General features: G+C 31.1%; 5 protein-coding genes across 6 annotated transcripts; 3 read left to right on the forward strand and 2 right to left on the reverse strand.

The window, feature by feature from the left end:
* Positions 1–1523: 1523 nt before the first annotated feature.
* On the reverse strand, positions 1524–5091 carry St2 (Sulfotransferase 2). Of its 2 annotated transcripts, XM_090115546.1 has the most exons (5): positions 4774–5090; positions 4197–4273; positions 2936–3130; positions 2455–2608; positions 1524–2095 (listed from the first exon to the last, which is right to left on the reverse strand). In XM_090115546.1, exons 1-5 carry the CDS (start codon positions 4979–4981, stop codon positions 1734–1736), a joined length of 996 nt encoding a protein of 331 aa, XP_089971672.1. In that variant the 5' UTR covers positions 4982–5090; the 3' UTR covers positions 1524–1733. The 2 variants fall into 2 exon arrangements, with proteins under 2 accessions (XP_089971672.1, XP_089971673.1); XM_090115547.1 differs by lacking the exon at positions 2936–3130 and having other exon boundaries at positions 4774–5091.
* A 1428-nt stretch (positions 5092–6519) lies between these two features.
* Positions 6520–7970, forward strand: LOC149898289 (transmembrane protein 216-like). Its single transcript, XM_090115418.1, has 2 exons — positions 6520–7291; positions 7366–7970. The coding sequence occupies exons 1-2, from the start codon at positions 7057–7059 to the stop codon at positions 7557–7559; spliced, it is 429 nt and encodes a 142-aa protein (XP_089971544.1). The 5' UTR covers positions 6520–7056; the 3' UTR covers positions 7560–7970.
* Positions 7971–8020: 50 nt separating this feature from the next.
* On the reverse strand, positions 8021–9088 carry mRpS10 (mitochondrial ribosomal protein S10). Its single transcript, XM_090115417.1, has 3 exons — positions 8933–9088; positions 8613–8863; positions 8021–8322 (listed from the first exon to the last, which is right to left on the reverse strand). Exons 1-3 carry the CDS (start codon positions 8945–8947, stop codon positions 8070–8072), a joined length of 519 nt encoding a protein of 172 aa, XP_089971543.1. The 5' UTR covers positions 8948–9088; the 3' UTR covers positions 8021–8069.
* A 421-nt stretch (positions 9089–9509) lies between these two features.
* LOC149898291 (uncharacterized) lies at positions 9510–11005 on the forward strand. Its single transcript, XM_090115313.1, has one exon. The coding sequence runs from the start codon at positions 9666–9668 to the stop codon at positions 10764–10766; it is 1101 nt and encodes a 366-aa protein (XP_089971439.1). The 5' UTR covers positions 9510–9665; the 3' UTR covers positions 10767–11005.
* Positions 11006–11427: 422 nt separating this feature from the next.
* Positions 11428–11867, forward strand: robl (dynein light chain roadblock). The gene has a single exon (XM_090115316.1). The coding sequence runs from the start codon at positions 11461–11463 to the stop codon at positions 11752–11754; it is 294 nt and encodes a 97-aa protein (XP_089971442.1). The 5' UTR covers positions 11428–11460; the 3' UTR covers positions 11755–11867.
* The last annotated feature ends 98 nt before the right edge of the window (positions 11868–11965 follow it).

Raw genomic sequence — 11965 nt, forward strand, 5'->3', positions numbered from 1 at the left:
AAATGAAACAATGATCGAACAATAATACTCGTATCCAAAAAATAAACTTGTAGTTACATACAGATAGTATATTTTACATATTAACTGATTTATCCTGTTAATACTTAAATTAATTATATTAATGTAAGTAATAGTTAGAAAACTTATTTTAAAGACACCATGGATGTGATTGTCTTCGACACGGCCTAAAAGGTACGAAGTTTATGATAATTATTAATTAATGTTATACTGTAGGAAAATAATTTAAATGTGTTGCACAAATTAATAAATAAAAAGGAAAATATATGTATGTAGGTAGTTACTTACGGTTAAGTATTTGATCAATATTATTAGAAATTTTTAAATGTTATTGATATTTTAAGTATTGGTACTTTGAAAAATTAACCAAAGTATGCAGTATTTAAATAAATTATTAGATAGTTGTTGTCAGTTATGATTTGATACAATTTACGCTTATTTCTCATTAATATAAGTGAAGGACAATGCAACTCCAAAGAATACAAAATATGTATACATAATATTATACTATTTTATGCATAAATTAACTACCAATATAATATTTAAAAAATCGCCTGTTTCTCTATGGGAGCTTTATGATGACAATAGAAAATATTTAAGTACAAGATCAACGACCAAGTTTGAGCGTTGAAAATTGTTGAATAAGCTTTTTAAATATGATTATTTTTGCGACAAGATAATTTTTCTTTGTATCAACATTTTTGTAAAAAAAAGTAGAGGATGAAATAAAAAAAATACTTATGTAATTTATTGAACAAAACACTGGACATAAATCATATTTATATCTGTTTTATAATATTATTCTATAATTTATTTTTTTACATTGTATAAACACGACGTTATTTTACAGTCACCTAAAATCTTATAAGAATTGATATTTTTAGTAATTATCTACGGATTACGGTTATTTTACAAAAATATTTATTTTATACCATTTAGTTAGTAAGTATAAATTACAAAAAATATTTTTTATTTGAGATTATTATTTTAATATACATTTAGTAATAAGTAATTGTAAATAGGACTTTCGAATCACTTGAATCACTGTAAAAAATGGATGTTGTGAGTCAATTAAATACATTTCTAGTCGTTTTGAGATTAATATTGTATGTACTTAATTCGTTACATGTTTATACAGTTTTATAGATGTTAAAAATACAATAAAAGAGCACTTATTGCAATGTTGTCATATGCATACAGATGTATTATTAAAATATATTTAGTTGCCATAATCATACCTATGTAATCATCATCATATACCTATCTAATGTTATGATTCTAATGTAAGTAAATGAATGTTCGAAGTATTTTATTAAATGTTATTCTTTAAAAATTTCAGACTTTATGTACTATTTAAAAATCTGTGTCAATAAAAAAGGACATTTATCTCACGGGTAGTTCTTATTTATCTGTTGTAAGTAAAAATAATTGTCTGTCAGCTACGAGTATTTGTAAATAGAATGTATTTGTTGCCATACACTTATGTGCAAATAAAACGCATTGAATTTTTATGTTTATTTTATTTAAAACCTCATAATACAATATGTATAAAAAACTAAGCCTGTCTTAATTTCTATAATTACATACAATACAATTAAAAATTTAATTAGGTACTAACAGATTCTTATTGAAATTATAATATACTTAATGTTGATTCGTATTCTAAGAATAAGTTACAATTTATTATAAACAATACCAGTGCATAATACATTTATTTACTCGAAACTCAATTCAGTTCCCTTCAAGTGTTGTTCAGCCCAGTCATCGAATCTTCGAGAAAGGTCATCGGACATGAAATTCTTCCAATCGCCTATTTCACCTTTCCTTATAAATCTCAAATCAGTTTGTTCTAGATAACTTTTTCCGAAGGATTTTTCGAGAATTCCTTCTAAATTAACAGCTCGATTTTGCTTCATATTTTGGAAGGACAAATGATCGCAAAGTTTGTCGACTTGTTCGTCAGACATGTCCTTGTTGAGAAATTTCGCCGTCTTTCGGACCACCATGGGCAGATCGCGTTTCATTTCTTCAAACTTGATGAAGAGTATGTTTGGGTCGTCGCGTCTTTTCCAAAAACCTGTTAATCGTATTTTTTGTTAAAATCCAATGTAAATGATAAGTGATACCACAGACTAATAATAATATACTACGTATACAAGTGATACTATATTTTTAATAGACAAGTAGGTAATAGGTTTACGAATACTTTTCTCTGCATTGAAAAGGTGGGTAGGAACTAGGAAGTAACATATTTCATCAATCCTTTTTATTTAGCAAAGAACAGCATTAGTACCTAAACATTTTAACGATGTGGAACGAATCACGTAACATTAAGCATAAATATCATTTTCATAGCATTTCCTACTTACCTTACCACGCAAATATCAATAACTTTTTACTCTACCTACTGTAAAGTCTTAATAAGTACCTACATACCTAGTATATGATTCCAAACGGGTCCAAAAGGCGCGCGATCTCTCATGAACAAGTCACAGAAGTCTTCGAAACTACCCTTTAGACCATGGACCAGGGTACAGTAGTGATAGTAGGATACGACCATGTCTTTGGGATTGCGGGACGTGTATATTACCTGTTGATAGAAATTCTGAATATTTACTTACCTATTATAAAATACATATATGTACCTAGTGTCATAGTGGCCCTTAGCTTTAGGTAAGTGAGTGAAAACCGAATTTTAGTCAAGATATTTTTGAAAATGGCATATTTATATAAATATTATAAATTAAAAGAAAAAAGAAAGTTTTTTTTAATAATTACGAATTTTAATATGATTATCATTTTTTTTAATAAACCTTATATACATACTACATACCTATGATATAAGAAAAATCGCAAGATATTCTATCAAGATACACATAACATCCTATGTCAATCGTTATTTTAAAACAAACATTACCTTCGGCTTAGCAGTACCATCCTCCTTCACAATATCAATAGGAAGTAGGTCCCAGGGCAGATGACTTCGAATATAACGCGGATGCGGAAGGCGATACTTCACGAGGTCCACGGAGGTGCCTTTGACGGACTCGTCGTGCCACTCCGCGTGACCATCTACCATGATACAGCTGAGCTCTACTAGGGGACAGCGTATCTGTATGACGAGATACATATATCATGTCTAGTTTTAAAAGGATCGATTTCAGTTCCACTAATAAGTTTAATTAAGTCAATAAATGTGGTATAATCTTTTACAAGTGGAAAGTATAGGAGATTCGGATAGTTGCTTTTGAATTTGTTAATTAAACATCAAACCTAACAAGCTAGCTAGTTTTTCTTGGGGTGTCTTCCGTTATGCACTGCGACCACTGTAAGGTGTGACGTCAATTCAGTATACTGTGAAGCCGTTCCTTTATAGCCAGTTATACTGGTTACGATTTAAAACGGAACGCAATCCAGTATACTGTCAGCCGCATTTTTTGACGCAGCATTCAAATGTGTATTAAAGTTTTCTAGAACATAAAAATAAACTGTTTTGGAGTACTGTCCAATTAAAAATATTTTAATTAATATTAATTGTAAATTGAATTTATAATATAATAAAAGTAAGTACTTTTTCATAAAAAAGAACTTTCAGCTCGTATTGAACATTTTCAACACAGTCTAATAAAGTTAATTTTTGCAATTCTTCCATTGTTTTATTTATTAATCCAAACTAATTACAGAACTTTAAAATTTTCTGATTATACTGTAGCTTTGTTTATAAGACTTTACTCGAGTGGTTTTGACTGTTCATATTACTTGCTCTGTGGACTGATCACGTGATCAAAGTACTGCGAGTACCTTACCTCGAAAACGCCAGTGCTCACAGTAGAATATGGCGGCGATTAATGACGTCATAAATTTCCCTAGGGTACTGCGGCAGTATACTGGCAGTCCATAACGGAACGAATTTTTCTACAGTGATAGCACTGTGCAGTGGTTGCAGTGCATATCGGAAGACACCCAGTGGAAGATTCTTAAATTTACTTACTTATAGAAAACTCGGAGAAAATGCACACATTTGACCACAATGCAACTTACCATAAAATAACCACTAATTTCATGAAATAAACAAACGAAAGAAGAAGAGCATTTTACTTAATTCTTTTGTTTGCTTTATATTGGAAACTTAAAATTAAACAAAACCCTGAAGTCCTTGCTACATAGGTAATACGCACCTGTTGTATTGATTTCGCACCCTCATAATCCAAGTCGTGACCAATCAACCAAACCATTTCTTGTGCCCAAGTAGAACCTAAAAAATATCAGAAAGCGCAAATTTTGAGCAATTTAACTCTATTTTTTATGTATATTTTTACATAGATATAAGATGAAGATGAGCTTGCAAATTCATTATTAAAAAAATATAATTTATAAAATTGTAGATGTGTGTTACATAATACATTTATTTATTAAGTTATTTTAATTATGTTCCAAAACCATTTGTAAGTCATTATTTTTTTTTGTAAATAATATGTGTTATGTTTAAATTAACAGGCTCATTGACTATATTGCAATTTTCTCGTAGACCAATGCAAGTGCATGTAAGTATTGATAGTGAAAGTATTACATATTTATGACTTAACTATCCTGTAACGAGTGAAAACACATTAATTATAACGTTTAGTGTTTACTTTCATTACAAGAACTACTATTTAAAAAATGCAGCTCACGTTCACTTTATATTAACCAATATTAATGGCTCTATAAAATTATTATTAATGAAAAGGGCAATAAAACATCCAAACAAATTACCAGTCCGAGGATAAGAACACATCCAGACATCGCTTTCCAGCACCTCCATGTCCAAAATATCTTGGCCTATCGTCATATAATCCGCAGGCAATATAACCCGGCCAGGATTAATCTCCACCATACAATCCTTTTTATCGAACATGTTGTCCAACATAGCTCCAGTCTCCTCGTCCAATTTCGAAAACGACAAATTCGGTTTTGTTCTCATTTTGAATTTTCACAGATAAAATAACTAAAAAAATAAATTACATTAGAACTTTTTGCTAATATCAGCAAGACGTGTGCTGGCTGGGTGTAAGGGAAATGTAATGATCGCGTGCGACGGTATAGCATTATGGATTTTCCTAACTCTCTCTATTCAGGCATGTTCACATTCCTTTTCAATAAACCTATTTAATGTTCTAAAAGAGATCATTTTATACGCCAATCGCAAATTGAATTTTGTTTGCCATAGTTCATCATCATTATTAATTTATATAGGTAAATTTTACGTTCCATCTTAATTTCCAAGTAAAATTATAACTAGGTATACTTTAACTGTAGCGCCTTACATATTTATTTCGAATTACTAGTATGAGTATCTCTTGAAAGAGTGTGCCAGAATTATTATGTAGCGGTAGCGACTACAGGGTCCTGGGTAAAACACAACATATAGGTACCTACCTAGTTAAAGCTCACATCGCCATACTTTAAAATGAGCTTTAATGAAGTGTGTAATTAAATTGTAATCTGTAAATCATTATTTTCTGTATTTTGACGATTCAAAAACGCTTCTAAACGAAGTCTATACATATAAATAAATAAATATATGAGTTTGCCATAAGTATAGCAGATATCTGTAGATATCACATAAAATAACGGCGTACACCTTCACATGCATTGGATTTTAATAAATTTGTCATCTTAATAGGTCATCATCTAATAAATCATCTAATTGCAATTATTAGAAATAGTTCCTTTTAAAAATAAATACAATAATTTATAATATCAACCACCGTTCTGTATACAGCCCGACTATCTTCCGTGTTCCTGTTCGACCACTTTCTGTTTCTTGCCATTCGCCCATTTGCAAGGTGCAGCCGAGCGCAACGACTATGTTACACGATAAATAAGTCACGTTATTGTAAGAGAACTCTATGACGAAGATCAATAATTAATTGTGAAACCTGTCTTTAGAATTCTTAATTCACACTACAATAAAATATTTTCGATATATTATTATATCTAACGTAGGAAACAACATAGATAGAGTTAGACGGTAAGTAATATGTATAAGGATAAGCGGTTAATATTTCACAACAATTAAACAGTCAGTCAAAAACCTTAAAACTGCAAATGATTTGTAAGAATTTTATAGAGATTTTTTATTATGTATTTTGAATGATTTAAGGTTTGAATAGCTTATAGCATTGACAAAAAAAAGTTTAAACTGAAGCAGTTGAATCAGTCCGTTGACGCCTGGCATATGGGTAGATTGAAAAGAACGGTCACTGTAGGATCTGTACGTTGCAAGGGAATAACATAATAAAACACCATAATGTATTATAATACTTTATTATAAATAAGCATGATGTACAGCTTTGTGTACTGTGAAAACCCGAATGAAAACATTGTAAAGTCTACATACACTACCTATCTGAGAACCACGCCATCTATTGATGAGAAGTGAAAACAAAAGTGAAAATTTACAGTCGTTTTTAATTTTGATGTGAAACATCTATATGCTCACTTGTAAATGTGCTTGTAAACCGAATTGTTGACGTGGCGACGCTTGCCATGGCGACGGGTCGCCACGCTATACACATCTATAGGCTCACTTGTAAACCGAACGATGTTTCACATCTGCCAGGCGTCCCATGACGGCTCACATTTTTTTTTCTAACTAGCAAACAACACATTATTTTACATAATAATATTATGTACCTAGTATAAATTATAATCTAATGGATCTACATAAATTTGAAACCATGCTCAAGCACCGAAATAAAATCGATAATTCTGACAAACGTGTAGTACTTACATACTTATAACAGCTAATGCTATGATTATAAATACACAAATAATTCCACGTTAATTTCCCTATTTTCTCTGCGACGCCCTTTCCCACCTATTTTCCCGCCTGAAGAACTTTCCGCTTGCGCATTGCAGATGCTTTTGGCCGTCGTTTTAGTCATTTTGTCACTTTTGAGTTTTGACAAAAAGATATCGTAACAACGGCCTTCGGTAACCCATAGTTTAAAAACAACAACAAACATTATTAACGAATCAGATAATAACTTAAATATGACCAAAGTAGCGAACGTAAATTCTAGTTTTGCTTACGAGATATTAATGTATCTAAATTCATTTTATTTAGGCATGTTTTTCGTTTGTGAAGTGGCCATGGGAATTTTGAAAGCTATAAATGTTTCATATCCAGAAAATGCTTTGCTGACTGAAGCTGGTATATTTTGTGCACTGTGTCTAGTAGAAGTGCTCCGTATATTTTTAGGAAGAAGGGGAAACCTTGCTAGTAAAAGTAAGATTTGTTAGAAATATTGACTTTTGACAAAATGTTATTTCGTAACTGAAAACTGTGTATTTAAATTTCAGAGATTCCTGTATTTTTTTCGGTGATACTAACAATACCATCGGCTGTTGGTGTATGCTATTTTCTAATTTATCAAACCTATATTTTAAGGCTAGAATATATTTGGTGTGCTGTTATGTTGATATTCCATGCACTTGAGCTAGCGTTTGCTATTCTTTTCATTTTTACTGTATGTAAGAATCATCAATATGACTAGAATAGGTTTAAAAGTACCTCCTTGCCAAAGAAATATTAGCCAACTTGCTTAAATTATAATTGATGTCAAATATTTTGTATGAAACTAAGTTTCAACACAAATTATTATTGACTGATGGCCTATCTATGATTTATGGAGTTTCACACATCTTTGTAGGAGAGTACTTTTAAACCTTGGCAACTAAAAATCCAATCTAATGTCTGTGAACTGTTTAGTATGTAGTATAAAATACTGTAATAGTATAAATAAAATATACTGTAGAAAATATAAGCGTCTCAACTAGCTTGTAAATTGTATAGATATTATAATATAACTTCATAACTATTTAACTGCTATAATCATAACTTTGTGCTAATCATCAGTATTCACTGTAAATATATCATATAAGTATGATGTTTGCTATCACCATATGGTTGTAAATAGAACTTATTTATTTAATAGGAAAGAAATAAAACACTAAATCCTTATACATGTATTTTATTAACTAACTCTACTCTATAAAATGTACATTTATTCTTCCGTTGGTGGGTTCAAATGTTCAGGTACTGCTTGGCATTCCACTTTAGTGACTTTTAAAGCACAACCTTCTGGTAAGTTCCTTTCAATGTATTCCAAGTATGTGTCACATGTAGATCCAGTTAATCGTTGCAAATGGATGAATCTAAAGTATGTTCGTATTTCATATTGCACTCTGTGCTTTTTGTAAATATGAACACATCTGAGCAATGTGTGCCTTTCCTTCTCTGCTTTTCGAAGTGTCCAACTGAAATGAACAAAATACATTGATTTTACATAACTTATGAATGCTTCTCAAACATGTAAATTATAAAAAGTTAAAGTTCATTCAAAATATTTGCAATTTTGGGTTACTTTGAAATGGTTACCCAATAGTATTTTGTAGATTGTTGGTACCATTCAAATATAAATAATATATGTTTAACACATTAAATTCTAGATGTCTAAATGTTATATGGATGCTATGTTGTTTTTGCTATTAACCAGTAATTATTTTAATCTGAATTAATATAGGACTAGCCAAAGTTGAGAATATACCTTTTAGTTACTTCAATGCCTAAATGTGAGGCGGCAGCAATACAGAACCAAGAGTAACTTAACAGAACAGCGGGGTCGATGCCTCTCATCTCCAATTCCACTCGTTTATACAGTTTGTCTAATTCCTCCACACTTGGTGGTACCATTTCAATTGGTTTTATTGGATTTGTCGTGACTGAGGATAATGGTCTTACGGCAGAGTAATTTGCTACAAAAGCACTTCGAATGGCTGGTGATGTTCGCCATAATTGCTGAAAAGTAACACTTATTATTATAAAATAAACAATACATTTAATATTTAAGAGGTTATATAAACATACCTTTACAAAATTCATCTTATATATTATGTGAGAGGTATTGGGTATTTAATAAGGTCTCGTCCACGCTTTTTGATTATTTATTTATTATAATTACTCAATAACTTAACTTCTAAATTTATGGAAAATCGGAAAGCAAAATAGGAGCTGACAATAAATTGACAGTGGTTCATTCTCACTCTACGATTGACAGCATCCAAAAGTCAAGGTCCGAATACAATTGACATTTGACAATTTTTAAGGAACGTTCAAGATTGGTAATTTTTATAAAAAGTTGCTACAATGGAGATTAAAATTTAAAGTAACAAAATTCTTACATTTTATTTTAGTAACACATAAGTTTTAAATGTATAACTATCATGATAACTTGGTACAAATACATGATGACTGGTGACCATGATTCAGTATAGATCACATGTATATTGTATATATTATATATCTGTGGTATAGATTAATAATTGATTTGTTATACATCATTGTTTGACAGACGACAGTAGCTAGTTACTAATCTGTGGTTTGACTTTGGCATATGGCAATTGCTGGCAATTGGCATTGCTTTTGTCAACTTGTCAAGCTTTTGTTGTGATTCCTGTCAGTTGTCTCTTGAAAAAATAAACAGTAAATAGTTAAAAAAGAAAACAGTTTTTAGCTAATGATCAATATTTTCTGAGATAATTTAAGGATTGACAATTTTTTACTATTGATTACATACAAATTAAATATTGTCGGTGTGAAAATGGTTGGATATATAATGCTTATGAAATTATTACATAGTAAATTCAATCGATGTCGTCGAAGTAATCAGCAATCTACAAAAGTGAAAGAAGAATTTAATGATAGTTTACAATTTAGGGAAGAAAACTTCCAAGAACCCCATACATGTAGGATATGTTTGAAGGATGGTGATATATCTATTTTTGGGGATAGTGATACTACAGATATTTCAGAAGACGTTCGCACATTTGCTGACATAGATATTAGTCAGGATGATCCATATCCAAAGTTTCTTTGTCAATCATGCCATTCTCTTTTACAAGGAGCACTACTTTTCCGAAAAACAGCTCAAATATCCGATGAAAATTTACGCCGACCGGCTTCTATTCACTCTCATAACGACGATAACATAGCAATGGATAATTATTACGAATCTGAATTAACAGATGTTAAAGAATCAAGCGATTATCACTGCAAAAAATGTGATTTATCATTGAATACATTTGAAGAATATAGTGAGCACAGATTGTCCGAGGAACACGAAAATATGCGTCAAGTGTGCCCCATATGTAACAATAGTTACACAGCAATATACTTTAAAAAGCATCTAGCATTACACAAGTTGGAAACTTCATACATGTGTGATGTATGTGGCAAGAAATTTGTTGTTAAGGGTCAGTTCACAAGACATAGATTGACACATTTCTATGATCTCCCGTTCAAATGTTCATTATGTCCATACAGAGGTAGGTTCAGGGAGTCTTTAAAGATGCACATGAGATCTCACACTGGAGAGAGGCCGTACCAATGCTCACAGTGTCCCTCTAGATTTGGGAGTAAAAGCAATCTGAATAAACATATGCTGATTCATAAAGGTGACCATGATTTCAAATGTGAATCATGTGGTCGTGGATTCTATACTAAAAGGGACTTGGAATTACATTTCAAAGTAGATCATACAGGAATTAAAGACCATGTTTGCAATATTTGTGGTAAAGCATTTGGCTATCGTAAACAAATGATGAAACATCAGCTCAAAGTTCACAAGAGACAAAAATTGAAGACCGGGAGAATCCCTTTATATTTGCAAGTGGAGTCTAAAATACAGCAAGAAAATGACTGAATAACATGAAGATTGTTTGTGTTAAATTAACAATCATATTGTATTGCTTTGATGTTAGGAACAATGTTATTAATATTGTTATTAGCAACTGGGATATTGTTATGTAATATATTAATTATGGGCAATTTATCTGTAGGAGATATATACTGTGCATACAATATGTATACTGTGTATACCAGATGTACAATGAAAAAAGGGACTGATTATTTCTGATGTTATTAAAATACTATTATAATGTACTTTTTGAGTTTTATTTTTTAAACCTTGCCATACATTTGAAATGAGTGGAATAACTCCACTTAATCTTTCTCATTAACCTACTTTACTAAATCTGCCTGAATTATACACATGCTTGAAATGTTATGTCACATCTTATTAATGAATAATGTTAAAAAATTTACTCCTATGTACTACATTCAATATTAAATCGTCGTACTTCCGAGAAAAATGTGTAAAGTAAAAAAAAATGTGTTAATTCCACGTTAATTTTTTACTTGCGTAAGTTCGAACCTGTGGTTCGAACTATAGAAAGTAAAAACTTTTTGCTTTACCAATCAATAAAAATAGACAATAAAGAAATTGGAACTTCAAATATCCCAATTTCTGAACTGTCAAAGTTCGAAAACTACCGAAACATTCAACTTGAAAATATAACGAAAACTTACGAACAAGTTGAATACTTGAAATCTAAATAATGGCAAACGAAGCAGAAGAAACCGTACGCAAACTATCAGCGCATAAAGGCGTCGTGGGCGTAGTTGTCGTAAACGGAGAAGGGATACCAATAAAGACGACTTTAGACAACCACGTTTCAGTACAATACGCCGGTTTACTGGGCTCTTTAGTAGATAAGGCGAAGTCAGTTGTACGGGACCTTGACCCTACCAACGATCTAACCTTCTTAAGAATACGCAGCAAGAAAAGCGAAGTAATGGTAGCTCCTGATAAGGACTTTATTCTGATTGTTGTTCAAAACCCGGTTGAATGACGAAGGCTTTTGCCCTTACGGCTCGTTTTAGTCTATTTCTCTGTTAAATTTATCTTTAACCTGGAGGATTCGTTCTGTTTTTCTAATATTTTAATGTTAAAGTAATTGTGTGTCATTTATTAATATACATAATTGTAAATTAAATATACATAAAATTGTTTAAATGATTACTGGTTTATTTTTTCGTTCAATAGTGAAACTGCAGCCTGCA

This window comes from Colias eurytheme, chromosome 23 (genome assembly GCF_061535395.1).
Source record: "Colias eurytheme isolate Ceu_HAF_F1 chromosome 23, ilColEury1 Martin Lab GWU primary, whole genome shotgun sequence".
Classification (NCBI taxonomy): domain Eukaryota; kingdom Metazoa; phylum Arthropoda; class Insecta; order Lepidoptera; family Pieridae; genus Colias; species Colias eurytheme.

Bases quoted from the DNA above. Each gene is read 5' to 3' on its own strand.
- St2 (XM_090115546.1), bottom strand. From the start codon at position 4,981: ATGAGAACAAAACCGAATTTGTCGTTTTCGAAATTGGACGAGGAGACT. The intron at 4,274-4,773 runs GTAATTTGTTTG...GATATTTTTTAG, and splicing joins GTGTTCTTATCCTCGGACTG to GTTCTACTTGGGCACAAGAA. The intron at 2,609-2,935 runs GTAATGTTTGTT...TTCTATCAACAG, and splicing joins ATGGTACTGCTAAGCCGAAG to GTAATATACACGTCCCGCAA.
- LOC149898289 (XM_090115418.1), top strand. From the start codon at position 7,057: ATGACCAAAGTAGCGAACGTAAATTCTAGTTTTGCTTACGAGATATTA. The intron at 7,292-7,365 runs GTAAGATTTGTT...TTTAAATTTCAG, and splicing joins GGGAAACCTTGCTAGTAAAA to AGATTCCTGTATTTTTTTCG.
- mRpS10 (XM_090115417.1), bottom strand. The intron at 8,323-8,612 runs GTATATTCTCAA...TGTTCATTTCAG, and splicing joins GGCATTGAAGTAACTAAAAG to TTGGACACTTCGAAAAGCAG.
- LOC149898291 (XM_090115313.1), top strand. From the start codon at position 9,666: ATGGTTGGATATATAATGCTTATGAAATTATTACATAGTAAATTCAAT.
- robl (XM_090115316.1), top strand. From the start codon at position 11,461: ATGGCAAACGAAGCAGAAGAAACCGTACGCAAACTATCAGCGCATAAA.